The 22,386-nt window shown below is 35.2% G+C and overlaps 3 protein-coding genes across 3 annotated transcripts; 2 read left to right on the top strand and 1 right to left on the bottom strand.

The window, feature by feature from the left end:
- The first annotated feature begins 748 nt into the window (after positions 1-748).
- Positions 749-3,654, top strand: LOC138309023 (uncharacterized). Its single transcript, XM_069250117.1, has 5 exons — positions 749-875; positions 1,182-1,326; positions 1,574-1,722; positions 2,259-2,365; positions 2,766-3,654. Exons 4-5 carry the CDS (start codon positions 2,288-2,290, stop codon positions 3,636-3,638), a joined length of 951 nt encoding a protein of 316 aa, XP_069106218.1. The 5' UTR covers positions 749-875; positions 1,182-1,326; positions 1,574-1,722; positions 2,259-2,287; the 3' UTR covers positions 3,639-3,654.
- A 501-nt stretch (positions 3,655-4,155) lies between these two features.
- Positions 4,156-9,055, bottom strand: LOC138309025 (uncharacterized). The gene is made up of 8 exons (XM_069250118.1): positions 8,912-9,055; positions 7,871-7,968; positions 7,428-7,547; positions 7,166-7,242; positions 6,134-6,401; positions 5,327-5,466; positions 4,657-4,860; positions 4,156-4,376 (listed from the first exon to the last, which is right to left on the bottom strand). The coding sequence occupies exons 1-8, from the start codon at positions 8,978-8,980 to the stop codon at positions 4,156-4,158; spliced, it is 1,197 nt and encodes a 398-aa protein (XP_069106219.1). The 5' UTR covers positions 8,981-9,055.
- Positions 9,056-13,504: 4,449 nt separating this feature from the next.
- LOC138308599 (uncharacterized) lies at positions 13,505-18,753 on the top strand. Its single transcript, XM_069249645.1, has 2 exons — positions 13,505-13,508; positions 18,059-18,753. Exons 1-2 carry the CDS (start codon positions 13,505-13,507, stop codon positions 18,751-18,753), a joined length of 699 nt encoding a protein of 232 aa, XP_069105746.1.
- Positions 18,754-22,386: the final 3,633 nt, after the last annotated feature.

The following is a 22,386-nucleotide window of genomic DNA, read 5'->3' as shown; positions in this document are numbered from 1 at the left end:
TCTATATAAATATTTAAAAAGACTTCGTCTTTCAAGTCTGTTTCAATGTCGCACAATTTCATTTTAACATTAATGGAAGAAGGGAGATAATCCATAGAATACTAAAATCGTGAACTATTTTTCAGCTTCGATACTACGTGCGTTTATGGTAATGATAGGAATAGTAGCCCCTGGGAGTATCGAGGATGCGGATATTTAAAAATGGATGTGTCTATTATCTTTTCGCTAAACTTCAAGTTAAAAATCTCCTGACAACTGATCTAAATCTAATCGATCTCGTCCTAAGTTCCTCACAGACCCGAGTGTAGATTCCCCACTTGCACGTGCGCTCATGAACCTGTAGCCACTGGTCATACTGTGTATTCACCAGAACGTGACCACTTATGGAATGTTGTTTGACCCTCCTATCCTATAAATGATAATAAGGATCAGTATGTTAATCATATTTGGAATTCTTGCCCTTTTTATAGTGCTATATCACTGGAGCATGCCGCCGAAGACACCAAGCAACACACCCCACCCGATCACTGATTAAATTGAACACGTATATATATAGAAACTGATATTAACGCTATATACATTCTACTTGTTTAATTGTTTGTCAAAAATCTTCGTAGTATGTTCTTTGAACCAAAATGAATATCCAGGTATGATTAAAACATCCTTATTCCCTATTTTCGCAGGGAACACACAATAGGCTCCGTAAGTCTCGTTTTCCGTGAACTTCCGGTTTACAACTTCCGGGTACAAACAAACAAGATGGTGTACTGTTTTGCGTTTGGTTGTTCCCATCGAACGGGTGGAAAACAGACCTGCAGTTTATTCCGTTTTCCAGTTGATGAGAAGAAACGCAAGAAATGGATAGAAAGATGCAGGTAACGATATATTTAAACAAATACATTATTGTATGTTTCAAATCATGCGAACGGAGCTGTTTTGTTTACATGCACCACCCAGACTGATTCTTACCTACATGTAGAACGAGAAAGTGGTCAGTTATAAGCGTAGATCGACGATTGTCTCTGTATATGCAGACCATCTCTTTCATTAAATAAACCTGGCATTATGTCTGTACATGATATTAGAAGGGGGGTCACTAACATCCAACCTCCCATCCCCCGATACTGCTGTAGAATCTACTGAAAGTGAACATTTTATTTACTATTTATTTTATTTTCCAGGAGAGCGGACAGGGAATATAATTCTAATGACAGGATATGCAGTTGCCACTTTCCAGATGGAAAAAAAAGAATTGGATCCTTCAATTTTTGTGTATAGCAAAAATGTTGGGTGTTTTCCAGATATACCTGTATCAACACCAAGAAAGTAAGTTAGGGTTTTTCTTTCAAAATGAATGTTAATTAGCCCAAAATATACTATCGGTTTTACCTAATCATTATAATTAGTTGTGGTCAGTATTATTCATGTTATGTTATATATTTGTTGGCTAATAAATTTCTGTGGTTTTCCTTATTTTTGTTGAATTTGACATCAAAATTTCAACATCAAATTGACATTTGATGTTGAAATTTTAAATTAGTCCTCCTTATAAAATTGATCTCGTCTCCAACAGACGCAAGGTGCCAAGATAAGAAGAAGGCAATACCTCCGGATCCAGATGTGAAACTCCTAACATCCACACTGCGTTGGAAAGTGACCATACTTATGGATTAAACAATTACCAAGATGGCGATGAGGCTATCGGAGACCCGTCTAAATTAAGTAAGAACATTAATATGTATGTCACCAGTCAAAGAGTCATATTTTCGTAAACTTAACAGCATGTTAGGAAATGTAATATTATATTTGCACCAGTCTAAGAAATATGAGACTAACATATTACCACAGGTCTACTTCTTCTGGGTTTCGGGTTCGAATCTAATGTGGGTCAATGTTTTTTCTCTAGGTACTCAGGCTTTCCTCCACCTCCTAAACCTAGCATGTCCTTAAATGACCCTGGCTGTTAATAGGACGCAAAACAAACCAAACCAAATTTGTCAAGTACAAATAGAAGTTGAGACAACGTAGGGTTATCTTCTGAATCATAATACTTAAACAAAACTAACTTTTGGGGTAAAATGGTAATTTCAGACTCTAACTTTGCAATATAAAAACTTAACAGCTGCACCTTCAAACACATATTTTAGAAAAAATAAATGAAAGTTTTTAGATATAATTCATTTTGGTGTGATGTTAGTAATTCAAATTGGGGGAAAAGGTAACTGTTAAATTTGTCAGTTAATATTTTTTTTTTGCAGTTAAAGATTTAGAGAGAAAAATTGAAAACATGGCCGAGGAGATAAAGGCGCTAAAAATGGTAAAACCAAGAATGTCAATCAATGATATTAAAGAAGACACAGAAAAGGTGAAAGTCCAATGTCTGATGTATACATTGATTATGTCTTACATTTTCGCCAAAAGTCCATCTAGCGACCTTGGGCCTGCTAATTGGTCAGTGTATGATGTCCAGAAAGAGAATGTGCTTATTATTTTATATTTAAACAATATTTGGTATCATGGATGAATGTAGATAATTTTTGAAGAGTAATAGATTTCTTGTCTGACAGTGACAAGGCAGTTTTAATATTGATATATTTGATCTTGAAATTGTTTTTTTTTTCTGTATCTATTAACATGATTGAGGGGGATAAAAAAATACATTTTAAGCATTAAATTGCAAGCTTCCAAAAAGGAAACGCATTCTTAAGGTATACAATCATCTTCAATTGCAATTCATAATTTGATTTCTAATATTCAAATTTCAGATGCTACTCTACACGTCATTCCCATTTGATGTTTTTCAAGTTATTGTCAATATTCTGAAAAGAATGGCACCTTTTAATTACTATGGTGGTTGGTCAGTGACCTGCTTCAGCCTGGAAGACCAATTACTGATGACATTGATGAAGTTGAGACTGAACTACCGTGATATGGACTTGGCTGTTCGATTTGGAACTAGTCGTGCTACTATTTCCAATATCATCAATACGTATGTGTCTGTTCTCCATGAAATTTTATATGGAGGTGTATTGCAATATAATGGACTTCCAAGTCAACTAAAGTGCAAAGGTTCATTGCCAAAGTCGTTTGAAGATTTTTCTTCAGCTCGGATTGCAATGGATGCGACAGAGGTAAATCAGGATGTTCCATCTGATATGAACAGTCAATCTCTTACATTTAGCAGTTATAAGAGCAGACATACTGTTAAAGCCGTCACTTGTGTTGCACCAAATGGTGCACTTGTGTATACATCCGATTTGTATCCAGGTTCTACTTCAGATGCAGCAATTGTTGAACATTGTAAAATCCTAGATCAGCTCCAACCTGGTGATATGATCTTGGCCGATAAAGGGTTTAATATTTTTGATAAGCTACCAGCTGGTGTGTCACTAAACATTCCACCTTTTCTGTCCAGCAAAGCACACTTTACAAAAGAAGAAGCAGAACTGTGTTACAAAATAGGTAGAAGTAGAATACACGTTGAGAGAGCCAATGAACGAATAAAAAACTATACCATTTTAGACCATATTCCTTCTCAGTACAGACATCTTTCTACAAAAAATTTTCAGCTTTGTTGCTGCCTTGTAAATTTGCAGGCTCCTTTACTAAAGGAAATTGCAGATAAGTATGAGATGTAATAATGGTGGTTTATTTCTTTTTAAAATTTTAAAAGAAATCTGACAATGTATTAATAACAATTATCTGATTATTGACCTATAGCTATAACATCACTCACCAAGGTGTTTCATTAAAACAATATACATTGTATATGGCCATGTATTGTCAACTTTTATGCTTTATGTATATTATCAAGATGAAAACTTATCTACAGAAGTCAGTTTATAATTACTCATAACACTGTAAAAATGTAAAATGGAATATAGAGACCATAACATTGGTTTCATGGTATGAGCATATGTACTTATTTCACTACATTGGACAGTATAAGACATGTACATAGGTAATGACTTTTGGCAATACTTCAAGAATGAATTTATTTTTTAGTTCTTATTTGTATGTGTAATATTAAAACTATGCATTATAAGTATTGTAATTCCTCAAATGTGTGTAACTTCCAGTGCTGTATAACATGTGGAAAGCTCATGTCATATTACTTCAACAGTTTTGTAGTAATAGTAAATAATGGAATATATACTACTCAAAAGAAGTAATAAATTTTGTGTAATAAAATTCCATCATTAATGCAATGTTTGATGCCCACAAGTCTTCCTTGACTATTCTAATTATCTGTAAATCTTTGGGAGTCCACACTGCAAGGTCACAGCACTGAGTTCCAGTTAAGAAAAGCTGTCCCTGAATCTGGTGCCAATAGTCATGATTCTCCTTTAGCATGAGATGCCCGTCATTTGAAAGATCTGAAACAACAGAATTTGTATTATATTTCAGTTCATCTATTTCAGTTTATATGAAATTAAAAAATGTGTGTAAGCTATTTTTCATTCAGTATACACTATTTATTTGCTATTGGCTTTATCAGATAATCATGCTCTAAAGTTTTAGTATTTATGTATAAATATTATAACAGTGTTTGTTTGTCTTTTGTTCAGTGTTGAAAACTGATTCTTTATCAAAAATGAATCCTGAAAAATTGAATACAACATGCAACTTTTTTTCAATATTCAATTTTGAAATTACCTAGGAAAAAATCCTTTTTAGACAAACATGCTTCAGCTACTGTCATATCCTTGGCGGAGAATGGGCATTTCACCTCAACAATGTCTGGTGATAATAGTTGTTGACCTTGGTGCTGTAAGTGCACATTTACGCTACTAGAATATGCACCCTGTACAAACCCATCAGGAGAAGCTCCAAGGATGCCGGATTCGTGAAGCCATATGCCTATAACATAAAAAACAGCAATTTCAACAATTATTTATGGGCAACTATATTTCAGAATTTAAATTTTTTTAAATTTGACAATTTATTTATATATTGATCATAAAATTTCATTGTATTAACTGTTGTACAAACCAAACTGGTGTCATGAAAATTCAAATTCCAAACAAAATCAAATTCCAAACAAATATGTAAATATAAGCCTTTATGTAATATGAAATTTATCCAACAAGTTCTCATGTGACACCATATATAGATTAAGGACTAAACTCAATGATATCAGATTATGGCGTCAAAACTACCTGTGACGTCAAAATAATATTATTACATGTGTCTTACGATATTTATGCCATGGCTGTACGACATGGTTGGACTGGCCAGTTATGTCATAAATGACATTTAAGTATTTGATCCTCTGGTGGAGATTATGTAGTTGTGTATGTTTGCGTGTGAGTGGTCATAAACTTGCCTGTCTCTATAATATTTACTCCCCCTGCTTTGCAGTATGCAGCACTCCCAGTTTTTTCATTGGTGATACCCCACTGGATAGGGGCCCTCTTTTCCAGATTGTACGCACTCAGCAGTCTTTTTTTTAATGAAGCAGTCAATCTACAAATTTAAAAGTAAACAGTAAAATAGATATACAAATTGTTAACACATAGATGTATGTAGATGTATTCTTATTCTACTGCAGGGGGTTACTACATATATCACTGACCTTAAATCCAATCCTGGACTATCTCATTGTAAATCTGGAGGCAGTTACACAGGCACTGATAAATCTGTCCATTGATGTACAGCAAAAGAATCTATTCTAATAACATATACTTCGCTGTGGTGACTGCGGGCTATGAAGTCAGGCTTCACTCTCTCTTTAATCTTCAAAGAAAGTACAAGGTATTTGCAGGCCTGTGATTGGTCAGGTTTTTTTTTCTCCTGAACTGCCTCTAGTTTTACTATGAGATAGTCCTTGGGTGGATAAAATGTCAGTGATGGTTACCCCTGGAGTATTGAGGATGATGTGTCCCCTTTTTACTATAATAATATAATGTAACAATTTCACAAAACATACCTAATTGCTGCTTCTGCTATGCATTGAACTTGAACCCTGTAGATTACAATCCTGATCCCACATTCAACCGATCGAGCTAAAGAGATTAGCCGAAAGATACATTGCAGCTTATATCCACTAGGTTTACATTAAATATACATGATGATTATTATATTGCCCTCAATAATTGTCATGATGATTAAAGGAAACTTATTCAGCATTTACCTATTGTGTTTTGCAGCACGTATAATTTGCCCAAAGTTGGAGGCTGTAAATCTCAGCTTTCTCACAGCTGCCCAGATGGAATTTTCTCTTTGTCCTTTTGTGGCAAAGGCAATTTCTATTACTTTTTCGGGTGCAGTCAACAACTGACGTCTGAGGAATGTTGTTCTGTCCTGTGATGCCAAATAATCTGAACTTGTTAACAGGTCCTCAATCAGTGGTGTAGGGATTTTCCGAACACTTGGCTCCTTTGAGAGGATCCAATGTAACGCTAAAATAGGAAACAATTATTTAGAATGTTTTTAATGATGGCACAAATTTACATTGTAAATGTAGATAATATTTTACCTTTTACAAGTACACACTAATTATTATACTACTTTTAGCACTATGGGCACTCAAGATTGATGCAGGGATCAATAAACCTAACAACTAAATAGCATTAGTATTTACATGTACTTTCAAAAAAAGGTTTTCCATAATATAGGTTTTTTCAGCTGTTTTTTACTGATCAGAGTCGATAAAAGAAAAATAGTAAACAATTATCATACATGTAGTAGAAATAGTAAACTACACATATTTTGACTGTCTCAAGTTTGGTTATAGAGACCTTCTACTTAATTTTAGCAAGAAGCTCTCATGAATAACACATAGAAAGTCATAATTTTTAAAACTAAAAATGAAATAAAAAGTCATGCAAGAATATAAGAGTATTTGTAAATTAATAATAAAATTTAAATATATACGGTATGTTTATATGATTACATGTATATCCATAGAAAATAGTAAACAAAACAACAGTTTCAAGTGAGTACATATACACTAATTGTTTAAATATTCTTGTTTCCTTCAAAATAGTAATTACTTGATTACTTTTTTCTATTCTATTGGGTATTTTTATATCTTTAAAGTAATTTCAAAATTTTTGTTATCAGAAGATGAATCAGGAAACAGAAATATTTTCATATCTTTAAACAACTCTTAAAAACTCTTAAACTGAAATATACAACAAGCCAACTCAAACAATTTAGCAACCTGTAAAGCGTCCTAACTGTCCAAGTTGTTTGTAAAGAAAGGACCTGTCATCATTTGTTACTTCCCTCCTTAGTGCTCTAACAATGGTATATATAATATACATGTACACGTATTAAACTAATAATGATGACAATATGGATCAACTTAACATCAACATATAGCTAATATGAGAGATAAAACAGATAATGAACTATTGCGATTACAAGATGTCTTCTATAAATATTTTATATATGTAGATCACAAAACATATCTTTATACATACCTGTATCCATTTTGTTTTGGGGGATATAATTCCGACATTGTTGTAGTAGCTTTTGGTGGTGCAGACTTTGGATGCTTCAGCCAACTACATTTAACATCAGTCTTGCTTGCCCGTTTGTATCTGAAATAAATTAGCATATCTGGTATATCAGAAAGTGTGTCTGAACTTTTCTGTGCAGTATTATAGTTTTCAATGTGTATGTTCACTGTAACATTTATGTTTGAACTGGGTCATGTGGGTGTATTACTTACTTGCATAAGTAAATATACAAATTCACAGTTTATGCAGAGTGTGCATTTCTGTCTATACACATACAGGCATTGATAGACCTAATATCATAAAGTTTAGTCCTTAAAAATTCAGACTCTGGCTGATAAAACCAAGTTAGTTAGGATATGATACCAGGACTGAAAACAATATAATTATTTAGTTACTGTATTTACCCAAATAATAAAGCTGCTGCTACATGATGACATTTGTACTGTCCCATTGGGCACTCACAGGTAGATGAGTTCACCACACCATTATCTTCAAGAAATATCTGCATAAAAATAATATCAGTGTTTAAATGCTTTAAATGTTTAAATAAGTTATACACTGTACCTGTAATTATTATCATATTTTCACAATGCTAGATTTCTAAATTAACAATATAAGTTAATGGTTCGAATTGATAATGCTGTATATAGTTGGAACGTATGTGGAGCCCTAATCCCTATTGAGATTCCTCGTCTAGACTCTTTTATATTCGGACGTCTGATAGATGTCTCTCGTCCGACGAGAGACATCTTCAAACGTCCGAATATAAAAGAGTCTAGAGGAGGAATCTCAATAGGGATTAGTGGAGCCCCAGTGGTTAAGGCATATACATATGTATATCAGTATATATATGCCAGTTATCTCATATCTCTCGATCAGCATTGGGGCTGCGAGTTCAAATTCAGTCTTAGTCAACCATTTATCCATATCTGAAGAGCTAGGCCCCGTCTGAATAGGTGAAATATGTATGTACATTATAACCTTTAATCATGAACTAATTAACCCCTGTCACAGTGGGTTTTTATTTATCAAACCATTCTTTGTATCAGTAGATAAAAATGTGTCCAAGTAGAGATGTATTGTACATCTCTACTTGGACACTCTCATTTAACTTCAATATTGTAGCTTGAAAGACTTTGAGACATTTTCTTTTACCCAGCCAGAAGACATGCACGTAGGCCAGGTACGCACATACATGTACCTGTCCAATGTACATTTACCGATACATGTGTACAACTAACTGTTACATCTGCTAGAAATACTATGATCTACTCCAACTTGCTGCTTGGCCAAACAAAATAATATAGTAAATATCTCGTTAACCTTGGCAAATCCCCAAATATAAAGAAATATTCAATACCATTCTGACCCCTTTCAACATAGGCCTACATTCTGTACAACGTAAATATAACAATACAGTAAGGTCTACTGTAGTGTAACACTACCTGCACTTTGTAAGATGTGTCCCTCATAGACGCCTGTACGTTTGCACTTATAACTCGCATTTCGTCCATGACAAACCGCAAAACTCGTCCACTCTCAACAGCGGCCTCACTCTTCCTAGTCAATTTGGTTTGCCCGTCAACATACTTTGAAGTTATTTACAGTGATCGTGAAGGTACATGTTATTTTTTTTTATTATTATTTTCTTTTAGTGACAGTTATAAGATAAAAATATGAAAGAAATTTTAGGGAGTGGGGTTTAGGTCTTCAAGTTCTGTTTTTAGGATATGTGACTTGAAGACCTCTAGTGTAGTGCTTTGTACTGTAGCCACCGGTAGGATGTTCCATTGTTTAATTGTGTGTGGAAAAAAAGAGTGTTTGAATATGTCCTTGGTGGCAGCTATATGTCTATATGTGAATGGATGTGATTGTCTCGTCCTGAAGTCTGTCAGATTGAGAATTTGACTATAGTTTATTGCCACATGATGGTGTATGATTTTATAAAATAAAATTAAACGTGTTCTTGTTCTGCGTGTTTGTAGTGAGGTCCAGTTGAGGTTTTCCATCATGTCTTGTACTGAACTTGTGTTGTGGTATCTGCTTGTTGTGTAGCGTGCTGCTCTGCGTTGTGTTTTTTCGATTTGCATGATTTGATTTGTCTGGTGGGGGTCCCATACGGAGGAGCAGTACTCCAGTTTGGGTCTGACTATGGCTTTGTATGCATGTTCTTTTATATGTTGTGAGTTTATCTGTAGGTTTCGTTTCAAGAATCCTAGTGTCTTGTTAGCATTGGCTGTTATGTTGTTGATGTGCGTGTCCCATCGTAAGTTATTTTGTATTGTGATTCCTAGATATTTGCAAGATGTTACTTGTTTTAATTTGTGGTCATGGAGTTTATATGTATAATTGGTCTTTGTGCGTTTGTTTGAGATGCTAAGGACGTTACACTTGTCCGGGTGGAAGGACATTAACCAATCTTCCTCCCACCTACCTGCTGCGTCTAGATCTTCTTGTAATTTGAGTGCATCTTGTGTGTTATGTATGGTTTTGTATAATATGCTGTCATCTGCAAAGAGTCTGAGGGTGCTGTGCTTGATGTATTCTGGGAAGTCGTTTATGTATATGAGGAAGAGTATTGGGCCCAAACAGGTTCCTTGAGGTACTCCTGACGTAACTGGTATTTTTTCTGATTGTTTCCCTTCAAGTACAACTGTTTGGGTGCGGTGTGATAAGAAGTCTGTAATCCATGTAAGTGTTTGTCCTGTAATACCGTAATATTTGAGTTTGTATTGTAGGCGATGGTGCGGGACTTTGTCAAATGCTTTGGCAAAGTCCATGATGATAATGTCTGTTTGTTTGTTGTTGTTATGGTTTTGTGTTAATTCATGTATAAAGGTGACTAGTTGTGTTTCGCATGATCGGGACGCTCTGAATCCATGTTGTAAATCATAGAGAATGTTATTGTTTTCAAGGTGTTTCATTGTAGAGCTTGTTATAATATGTTCCATGAGTTTGCATGAAATTGAGGTGAGTGAGACTGGTCTATAATTTGTAGGGTTGTGTTTGTCTCCTTTTTTATATATAGGGTGAACATGAGCATGCTTCCAGTCTTGTGGTAGTTTTCCTGTGGTGAGAGATGTTGTGAATATTTTTGTGAGAATGGGTGCTGTTACGTCTTTTAGTTCTTTGAGTATTTTCCCATGTATTTGGTCTGGCCCTGAAGCTTTATGTGGGTTTATGTTTTCTAAGAGTTTTGTAATTCCCAAGCATGTTATGTGTATTTGAGGCATAATGGGGTGTGGTGATTGGCCTTTGTTTGGTATGTTATGGTTTTGTTCTGTTGTGAATGCTTTTTGAAACTGTTGATTGAGAATGTTTGCTTTTGTGGTGGTGTCTGTTACAAGTTGACCATCTTCACGTAGGGCTGTAATATCAGTGTTTTCTTTTCGAGTTGTTTTGATGTAGCTAAATAATTTCTTAGGGTTATATCGTTTGTGTGTTTTTTGGTGTGGTTTGCTCGTCTGTAGGGAGATCTTTAATCATTTTTTCTAAGTAAGAACGGTATGCATTTCGTATCTGTTTTTGTACTTCTGCTTTTAGTGTTTTGTATGTTTGTGTTAGTTGGTGATTTGAGCGACATTTGGCGTGAAGTCGTTTAGATTTGTTGATGAGTCTACGTAGAGAGTTTGTTATCCATGGAAGTTTATGTTTGTATGTCAAATGTTTTTGGGGTATGTTCTTTTCCACTGAATTGTGTAGTGTAGATTTGAATTTGTTCCATAATGAGTCCGCAGTTTCATTTGTTTGTTGCTCTAGTGATACATGCAGTTTATTTAAATCTTGTCTAATTTGTTCCCAGTTGGCTTTGTTGTAAATGTATATGTTTCTTGGTTCTTTTCTTGATCTCTTAAGTCTGACATCAGCTTCTGTGTATACTATGTCATGATCGGCTTTGCCTATGGGTGGTGTTGTTTCTGTTTTGTTTATGATTGACGGTCTGTTTGTAAATGTGAGATCAAGTATGTGGTCACCTCTAGTTGGTTTGTTTGTAAATTGTGTGAAAGAGCTGTCTTCCATAATGTCTAGTAAGTATTGGTGCTGTGTTTGATCTGCTTTGCCTGTGATTGTTTGGTTGTTCTGCCAGTCGATGTGGGGGAGGTTGAAGTCTCCACTGATAAATGCTATTGTATTGTTAATTTGGCCTAATCTGTTCATGGATATTTGTAGTTGTTGTAGTGATTGTCCTTTATCTGATGGTGGTCTGTAATATGCTCCAACTATAAGGTTGTGTGCATTGGCCATTGTGATGTTTGCCCATACTGATTTGGTTTGCCTGTCAACATACTTTGACCAGTACAAAATAGACAGCGCCATGATAGCTTCCCTGTCAACCAGTCCGATGTACCCGGAAGTAGCGTAATGTCGCAGATTCTCGTAGGTCACGTGACGAGACTTACGGAGCCTATAAAAGAGATGTCATTCCATCAAAGTTGTCTGAGCATGCGCAGACCATTCAGTGTACGGAAGAATATACAAAACACACGGAGACCGATTTACATAAACGGGACGAAGATACTATATTACAGAAAGGCAATTTTCTCAGAAAGGAAGGTTTATATGTCTATTTAAGAAATTATAATAGGCAAAATACACAAACCGAAAAGTCAACATATGAAAGGTTTTGATATAGAAATATAAGTAAGATTTACCTGAAATATTTAAAGAACCAGATGTTTCAGCCCATATCACAATCTCATTTGAAGGCTGACAACAATACGTAATTAGAGTAACCAGTTATCCTGGATATCCACATTATTCAAAACATGGTGTAATAGCAAGTATTTACATTCACTTGCTACTTCTACTAAATAAGCAAAGCAAAGTGAAGTGTATTGTGGCGTAACAGACACCCATAACGTGACCATTATAAAGTCACTTATGTTGACGTGGTTACGTCAACTGATCACCGTCAAAATAACTGTTCCATCTTTTGGATTAAATCGTCATTGATAAACAGTTTTCCTTGTCTAACTTTAAAAAAAGTGAATGTAAAACCCCCAAAATGAGTTAATAATGTTAATATAAGCATTAAACTATCTTCCTATGTCATCTATGGTCTATATATTTACATTCCATGTTACATTCACCTATATATCACTAGTATACCAAATTATAGTATATGAGAGTATGTATGCAATTTACAGTGATGAGTTCTCTGTGTAGGAATACAAACAATGTAAACACAAACATGGCCGCCAGTAAACAATAAACAAAGCTAGTAGCCTATCATTACATAGGATTTGTATTCGAAATAATCAAACTTTAAAATCAAAATGTTGGTATTAATGACAATTAAATGAAAATCAAGACGAAAACATTTAAAATCGCAGTAATTGATATTTGGACGCTTAAATATTAATATACCAAATTAATTCAAACGTCATAAAAACGTCGTCCAGCGACTTAGAACGTCGTCTGTTACTGTGTCCGGAAAATTAGGAAATTAAAATCACTTTGATTGAAGACAGTAAGGCAACTCAAGGAAAAATACAGCATGGGGCTTAAGAGTTTTTCAAGGTACCTGGTACATTATGTAAGCTTTTGACTGTTTGAAGTAGAATTACCTCGTGTAATATCGATATAAACTCAGCTTACACTAATGGAATTTTCAACTTAATTTAGGAACAATCACATCGTTTGAGCTTTACACAGCATGAAAATGTATTCAGCAATACTGATTCCGGAGTGACTGCTTCGGAGAATAGAAATTAAAGTGTAGTGTTGTGAATTGATGATTAAAGGGGAATAATCCTTACAGTACCCAACATCACTGCGAACGTCTTGGGGGAGGCCCTCGGCATGGTATTATGCTGAAGCTAGGCTAGACCGAAGAAAAACGACGACAGTGCTAATGAGAACAAACTTTATCACAATAACTCTTTGATTAATATCGACAGATAGCTGACAGACTAATACAAACATAAAGAGTTCATAGAAGCGAAACCAGGCACACTCAATCCTACAAAACTATCATAGAAAAGTCAACAGCCCTGGCAGAGAGAATGCTTGAGCTATCAATGACCATCCAATGCAACATGGGTAAGGCCCTGTTTGCAAACAAGGAGCGGGATCTGACGGAGCAGTTCTGCCTGATTCCTCTACCGGAAAATGTTCCCCGCTCTTAGTGAAGGCTGAACGAGCTGTGCAGGAGGCAGACGGTTTATCACACATCGCAGCAGCATTGAAGGATCTTCTCCGGGATCGGGTTAAGGAACATGTATTTCTCCCATATCAATTGTTTTGTTTCAGTAAGAGGGTTTTGTAAATAATTTGTGCGTTATCAATTTTATTGTTTGGGTAAGAGAGTTTTATAAATAATTTGTACATTATCAATTTTGTTGTTTGAGTTAGAGAGTTTTGGGAAAAAATTGCGCGTTATCAATTTTATTGTTTGGGTACGAGGTTTTTGTAAATAATTTGTGCGATATCAATTTTGTTGTTTCAGTAAGAGGGTTTTGTAAATAATTTGTGCATTATCAATTTTGTTGATTGGGTAAGAGGGTTTTGTAAATAATTTGTACATTATAATTTGTGTTGTTTCATTAAGAGGGTTTTGTAAATAATTTGTGCATTTTCAATTATGTTGTTTCAGAAAGAGGGCTTTGTAAAAAATTTGTACGTTATCAATTTTGTTGTTTGGGTAAGAGAGTTTTGGAAATGACTTGTGATTATCAATTTTGTTGTTTGGGTAAGAGGGTTTTGTAAATAATTTGTACATTATAATTTGTGTTGTTTCATTAAGAGGGTTTTGTAAATAATTTGTGCATTTTCAATTATGTTGTTTCAGAAAGAGGGTTTTGTAAACAATTTGTACGTTATCAATTTTGTTGTTTGGGTAAGAGAGTTTTGGAAATGACTTGTGCATTATCAATTTTGTTGTTTGGGTAAGAGGGTTATGTAAATAATTTGAGCATTATTTGTTTTTTCAGTAAGAGGGTTTTATAAATAGTTTGTGTGTTTATCAATTTTTTTTTCAGTAACGTGTTTTGTAAATAATTTGTGCATTACTTTGAAGGAAGTTTTTTAATAAACGGAACTGGTTCCAAGTTCCGTTTTACTTAAACGGAACTCGGAAATTGGAATTGATTAAAAAACTAAATGAAAGTGGATTCATCACTAGTAACCCTTTGAAAAAGACAACAGGCAGCATATTTTATATGTCCAAAGCACATTGATTGATGTTATCTAAAATGATAGAAAATTTCCTTAAACGGAACTCGGAATTAGTTAGGAGTTCCGTTTTACTAAAACGGAATATGGAATGCGAGTTGATCGAAAACTAAATTCAAGTGATTCATCACTGGTAACGAGTGGTAATCCATGGAAAAAGACAACAGGAAACATTTCTCGTATGTCCAGTGCACATTGACTGATGTTATCTTGAATGTTGGAAAATGTCTATAAACGGAACTCGGAAATGGGAATTAATTGATAACGTATTAAAACTGACTTCATCACAAATTAACCATGACAAAAAACAACAGACAACATTTGTTAATATGTTCCAATCACATCAACTGAATTTCTTTATTTTTATTCTAAAAACATCATCCTTAAACGGAACTAGGAACCAACTTCAGCCTCCCTGAGCAAAAGACACATAGAAACGTGTACGCATGTACTACAAAACACCAGAACAACATTTTGAAATAGACAGGTAATTATATTTATCAGTTTATATGCTGATACTTTATTGAGATGATCACAGCCAGAAATCACTTCATTGATATATAGCTAGTCTCCTTCTTTGAAACCATCTACATTATGTAGTTCCACTTTCTGCTTTACCTAGGAGTCAGTGATCGCATAGGCTATTCTTTTAATGACGACAGGCTTCCTCGATCTACCAGGGGTTACTATCACTATCATAATATCCATTCCTGGAATATGATATAGCTCATGTGTTCGAGAACAAATGAGACAGGGAGTTAGAACAATTAAGAACAATGAATGCGGTACACTGTTTGGCTTTGAAGCTGACCTTCGCTCTCTGTAAATCTTCTAAGATATAGTCGTTGTAGTCTTTTTTTTACTATTACATAGTTTAGGGGTGGCTACAACGAAAATGAAAGTAACCCCTACAAGATCGGTGGTGTAACAGGACAGTCCATTCAAATGTTTTACACGATAACTCTTTCGCTGATTGACGAAAGCCTATAATTGCTACTCAACCCCTCCAACTTAAAACTAAATCCAGGGATGTTTGAAACCAACCCAATACATACACAAAAACAACATTTGATACTCTTCAAACCCCTCTTATCCATCTTAACCAATCATAAAAAAAAACCACCCCCCCCCCCCCCCAACATAACCAACCCCCCCCCCCCCCCCCCCCCCCACACACCCCCCCCCCAAAACCCCAAAAAACAAAAAAACAAAAACCCCCCCAAAACCAAAAAAAATGGGATATAAAATATATATAATATGGGATTAAAGGAACCCCCCCCCCCCCCCCCCCCCCCCCCCCCCCCCCCCCCCCTCCTTTTTTTTTTTTATATGATCCTTTTTTAAAAATGCATGTGGAATTTTGAAGGAAAGTTTCTTTAACTTAATGAGCTTATAAAAATGAAATTTAGAAACAAGTCCCCACCCCCCCCCCCCCCCCCCCCCCCCCCCCCCCCCCCCCCCCCCCCCCCCTCCCCCAAAAAACCATTTATCACTAAACTGAAACATCCTACATTTTAAAGAATCCTCAACATCAAAATGTGTTCCAAAAATACATGCGAAGCGCCATCCTTTTGTCCACGACGTCCTCCTAAAATCTGCACGATAACGTTTTGTTCATGATATCAACAATGAATTTCCAACCATATGAATATCGTCTTCAGGTAAAATTCAATACTGATGGAATCCGAACAATATTTTATAGGTGAAGTCCCACTGGCGGATAATGTGGTAAATAAATATGTCGATAAATATCAGGCGGATTAATACTGGATATCAGGCGGGATTATGTGATCAATATAGATGTTACTGGATATCAGGCGGTTTATGTGATACATATAGGATGTCACTGGGTATCAGGCGGATTATAGATAAATATAAGATTACACTGGATATCAGGCGGTTTATGTGATACATATAGATGTCACTGGGTATCAGGCGGATTATGTGATAAATATAGATGTCACTGGGTATCAGGCGGTTTATGTGATACATATAGATGTCACTGGGTATCAGGCGGATTATGTGATACATATAGATGTCACTTGGTAACAGGCGGATTATGTGATAAATATAGATGTCACTGAGATATCGGGCGGATATGTGATAATAAGACACAGGCGGATTATGTGATAAAAATATAGATGTCACTGTATCGGCGGATATGTGATAAATAAAGATGACACAGGTATCAGGCGGTTTAGTGATGATGTCACTGGGTATCAGGCGGATTATGTGATACATATAGATGTCACTGGGATATCAGGCGGATATGTGGATAATATAGATGTCACTGGGTATCAGGATATCGGCGGATTATGTGATACATATAGATGTCACTGGGTATATCAGGCGGATTATGTGATACATATAGATGTCACTGGATATCAGGCGGATTATGTGATAAATATAGATGTCACACTGGATATCAGGCGGATTATGTGATACAATATAGATGTCACTGGGTATCAGGCGGATTATGTGATAAATATAGATGTCACTGGGTATCAGCGGATTATGTGATACATATAGATGTCACTGGTATCAGGCGGATATGTGATACAAATAGATGTCACTGGATATCTGGCGATTAAAATGTGATACATATAGATGTCACTGGATATCAGGCGGATTATGTGATAAATATAGATGTCACGGATATCAGGCGGATTATGGGATAAATATAGATGGTACCGGATATCAGGCGGATTATGTGATAAATATAGATGTCACTGGGTATCGGGCGGATTAAATGATAAAATATAGATGTCACTGGATATCAGGCGGATTATGTGATAAATATAGATGTCACTGGATTTCAGGCGGATTATGGGATAAATATAGATGTCACCGGATATCAGGCGGATTATGGGATAAATATAGATGGTACCGGATAACAGGCGGATTATGTGATAAATATAGATGTCACTGGGTATCGGGCGGATTATATGATAAGTATAGATGTCACTAGACATCAGTCAGATTATGTGAGAAATATAGATGTCACTGGATATCGGGCGGATTATGTGATAAATATAGATGTCAAAATCGCTTCACAGGTTGATATAAGATTCCCATGGGTCCAGGTCGTACCCAAATATAGCATAGAGGGAACTTCCGGGACGTCAAATATCTATTGGTATTGGTATCTATCTTACGTGGTATTTTCTCTATTTTATTGATATAAACAGCCTTCATTTTTCTCTTCGAAATTGTTCAATGCGGATAATGCGCTGGATATCAGGCCGATTATGTGATAAAAAAGATGTCACGGAAAATCAGTCAGATAATGTGATAAATATAGATGTCACTGGATATCAGGCGGATTATGGGATAAATAAAGATGTCACCGGTTGTCAGGCGGATTATGTGATAAATATAGATGTCACTGGATATCAGTCAGATTATGTGATAATTTATAGATGTCACTGGACATCAGGCGGATTATGGGATAAATAAAGATGGTACCGGATATCAGGCGGATTATGTGATAAATATAGATGGTACCGGATATCAGGCGGATTATGTGATAAATATAGATGTCACTGGGTATCGAGCGGATTATGTGATAGATATAGATGTCACTGGATATCAGGCGGATTATGTGATAAATATAGATGTCACTGAGTATACGGCGGATTATGTGATAAATATAGATGTCACTGGATATCAGGCGGATTATGTGATACATATAGATGTCACTGGGTATCAGGCGGATTATGTGATACATATAGATGTCACTGGATATCAGGCGGATTATGTGATAAATACAGATGTCACTGGATATCAGGCGAATTATGTGATACATATAGATGTCACTGGATATCTGGCGAAAAATGTGATAAATATAGATGTCACTGGATATCAGGCGGATTATGTGATAAATATAGATGTCACCGGATATCAGGCGGATTATGGGATAAATATAGATGGTACCGGATATCAGGCGGATTATGTGATAAATATAGATGTCACTGGGTATCGGGCGGATTATATGATAAGTATAGATGTCACTAGACATCAGTCAGATTATGTGATAAATATAGATGTCACTGGATATCAGGCGGATTATGGGATTTATATAGATGTCACGGATATCAGGCGGATATGGAGATAAATATAGACTGGTTCCGGGTATATCAGGCGGATTATGTGATAAATTTAGTTCGTCACTGGGTATCGGGGCGGATTTTATATGATAAGTATAGATGGTTCGTACTAGGTAAGCTATTCAGTTCAGTTTAATGTGAGACAATGATAGATGTCACAGGCATACTCGGGCGTTGATTATGTGATTAATAAAAAGAATGTCACAAATCGCTTCACAAGTTTAATAGTACGTTATCCCATGGGTCCCTCCCTTGAGGTGCGTACCCATATAAATAGAGCATAGCAGAGGGAACTATTCCGGGGATCGTCGAATATTTCTAATGGTATTGGTCATCTAGCTTACTGCCCTCCCGTGAGTATTTTCCACGTCTATTTATTGATTTGATATAAAACAGCCTTCCATTTTTTCTCTACGCATATTTGTTAAGATGTTGCGGATTAATGCGCTGGACTATCAGGCTCGATTAATGTGATAGACAAAAGGGGGATGTTCACGGGAAAAATCTGTCAGATATTTGAGAATGATAATATAGAGATGTCACTGGATTTCAGGGCGGATTATGGGATAAATAATATGTTTCACCGGGATGTCAGGCGGTAATTATGTGGATAAAGATTAGGGATGGTCACTATGAGATATCGAGTTGATCCGAGTATTAGTGATTAATTCATAGTATGTCATCTGGAAACATATCAGTAGCTTTAAGAGGGGTTGTAATATTAGTGTTGTAAAGTTACGGTATCACAGGTTTATTATCAGTTGTGGTATCAGAGACAGTTTGGACAGTTTATAGTGTGTGTATATAAATATTAGTTTGGTACAACATCTCGATTTGGCATAGTTCAGGCCGAAGTTATGTGAATAATATATGTAGAGTTGGTCCCTGGGTAATCTGTGCTGGATTATGTAGAATTAGATATTTTTTTTTTAGATGTCTTCTTGGATATCAGAGCGAGGACTTATGTGATAAATTATATAGAATCGGTCACTTGAGTATACGGATGATAAAATGGTGATTAAAACTTATTAGATTTTCACTTTTGTTAATCGAGGGGAATTAAAAAGTAGATAATATAGTAAGCATTGTCACTAGGTTGTGCATAACTAGAGTCGTGATTATGAAGTTGATAAATATAGATATCCACTCTTGAGATATGAGGCGGATTATGGTGATAAAATATTGTATGTCTACACTGGATTATCCGGCGGATTATGTGATAAATAGAGATGTCAATGAGGATACCAGGCGAATTATGTGATAAAATATAAATGTCAAGAATATCCGAGGTGGATTATGTGATGAAACATATAGATGTCAAGTACAATATCGGGGCTCGATTAGTGATAAATATTAGATGTCGAGATAATCGGTTTCGGGAATCATGTGTTAGCAAATCTATAGAGTAGTCACTGGATTTCAAGTGCGGATTATGTGATAAATATATTAGATGTCACTGGATATCTGTAGGGCGGATTATGGGATAGAATATAGATGTCACCCTGGGTGATATCGGGCGAATTATGTGATAAATATAGATGATCATCGTGGAATATCATTGGGCGGAAATATAAAATAGATGCTGTCAGCGGATTATGTTTGATCAGAAAGTTATAAATATATCATACTCGTGTGTTGACTTTCGCCACTTATACAAATATAAAATTGCTGTCGGTCAGAAATTATTCACTTTCACTTTCGATCTAGTACTAGGTACTACATTGTTGTGTTGCGTATGACTATACCTAACAAGGAAGTTACATGCAGATAGATAACGTTCGTGAACTAACACTTGAGGTAAGATAATCTTTTGAAATATATGTGACGTCCTCTATTGTGTACAACTATAGTTTCCACTATGCAATGACGGACCGTTGGATAGTCTTCGGTCCTCAATAGGTGTGTCACTCAGACCTATTCTACTCCAACTCGTGGTTTATGCTATGCATCGAGTACCTATTGTATAGAGGGTATTTGTGATTTACACAGTGTACTTCAACGCTTTGTAAAGTATTTGTAATACAATGTATACTGACTCAAATGTCAACGTTGTAAAACAATTGAACGATTATTGTTTATCGTTCATATGTTTTGGCTTACTCAAATTGACCGCTGAACATATTTTGTGATCACCCATATGACAGTGGCATTGTATTTTGTATTGCTGCTAAGTCTCACTGGTTACTAAGATATTTACTATTGTACTCACCTGTGTGTGGAATCTTTACAGGAACATAATTATTACTCACCAAATTATGTATATAGACAAATTTTAGATACTTTGTACTATTTATACTTACAATGATGTGATTTAATGATATGTCGAACGTTGTTAAAAGTAACCAATATTACTGATGTAAAGTTGCTATATAAATCCGACATTATATTATGTTTAGGAATATTACAAACCTTGATAAGGTTAGAGATAAACTCCAGATAGACTCGTGTTGTGTAAGACATATTTAAAGGCCCACTACAATTCTTCCAAAAACGAAAACTAAAAGTCTATTAATAACAATGATACCGTCAGCTGAAATAGGGCCTAAAACGGAATTTCAGTCCCAAATAAATGTAGTATTTCATTTAAACGTATGTTAAGAAGGACAAAGTTCCCGTATGGTCTTGTGATAATTTAACGGCAAGCGAACATACCTTATGGGACTGTACACAATTATCAAAGTCGTTTTTATATTTTTAAAGCCATTTCGTTTAAGTATGTATCTTTAAATATTGGCTAGTATTTTGCATTGCATGTTTTTATGCACCTCAATAACACACACGTATACATGTGTCCGTGATTTGTAAAAGACGCATTTCAATTTGTTTATCATCTATAGTTTGATTTATGACATACTGTAGAGAACATAACTGGTATATATGAAATAGTACATACGACGTCAGGATTGTCTTTATAATACATGTAGCTACTTAACCATGCCGTGTGTCTGTTTACGGCCGATTATATCTATTATATAGCTATATATATAGTTAGTAATCATAATTAAAAATCACAGGTCGGCTCAATGGAAGTTTTTTTAATCGTGACTGTTCAATCATGTCAGTGTGCCCTTAACCTATTGTACAGTCGACAGATACATCGACTACAGCTACACTTGTTAAAGAAAATCAATACTGTAAAATTACTGTTTGTTATGCCATAGACGTGTGTTTAGGTGGACACACATACCTGCTGAAGTCACTTTACATAGCTAATAACACTGTACAAATGTGAAATGAAATGAAAGAACAGAACTTAGCTTCATTATCTGACCGTATGTACTCATTTCAAAGCATTGTAGCTATAACTATAATGGTTTTTGACAGTACTAAAACAATAATATTCATGTGTTATTTGTACTTGTACAATGGAAATCTACGCATTGTAAGTATTGAAATTCTTAAAATATTAGGGTTTTTTTATTGGGGAAAAACATATTAAGCTCTTCTTGATTCGATATATTAGTATGAAAAATAAAATACATAGCATACATTTTTTCAGAAAGAAAAAAAGGTTCACCATAAAATAAAATCAAACAAAGATGTTTACATTAAAATGTCACGAATTTTCAAGTTTAGAGAATTAAATTGTTTTCTTCGAACTTAATTTGAAATGGAGAGATTTTTCAATTTCAACAAATGTA

The sequence above is a fragment of the Argopecten irradians genome, chromosome 15 (assembly GCF_041381155.1).
Source record: "Argopecten irradians isolate NY chromosome 15, Ai_NY, whole genome shotgun sequence".
Taxonomy (NCBI): domain Eukaryota; kingdom Metazoa; phylum Mollusca; class Bivalvia; order Pectinida; family Pectinidae; genus Argopecten; species Argopecten irradians.
Note: the sequence above shows the minus strand (reverse complement) of the source record. Positions and strands in the feature narration are given on the sequence as shown.

Excerpts from the sequence above, each read along its gene's own strand:
- LOC138309025 (XM_069250118.1), bottom strand. The coding sequence starts at position 8,980 with ATGGACGAAATGCGAGTTATAAGTGCAAACGTACAGGCGTCTATGAGG. Across the intron at positions 7,969-8,911 it reads ACACATCTTACAAAGTGCAG|ATATTTCTTGAAGATAATGG; the intron begins GTAGTGTTACAC and ends ATTTTTATGCAG. Across the intron at positions 6,402-7,165 it reads ACAGTTAGGACGCTTTACAG|CGTTACATTGGATCCTCTCA; the intron begins GTTGCTAAATTG and ends TTCCTATTTTAG.
- LOC138309023 (XM_069250117.1), top strand. The coding sequence starts at position 2,288 with ATGGCCGAGGAGATAAAGGCGCTAAAAATGGTAAAACCAAGAATGTCA. Across the intron at positions 2,366-2,765 it reads TTAAAGAAGACACAGAAAAG|ATGCTACTCTACACGTCATT; the intron begins GTGAAAGTCCAA and ends TTCAAATTTCAG.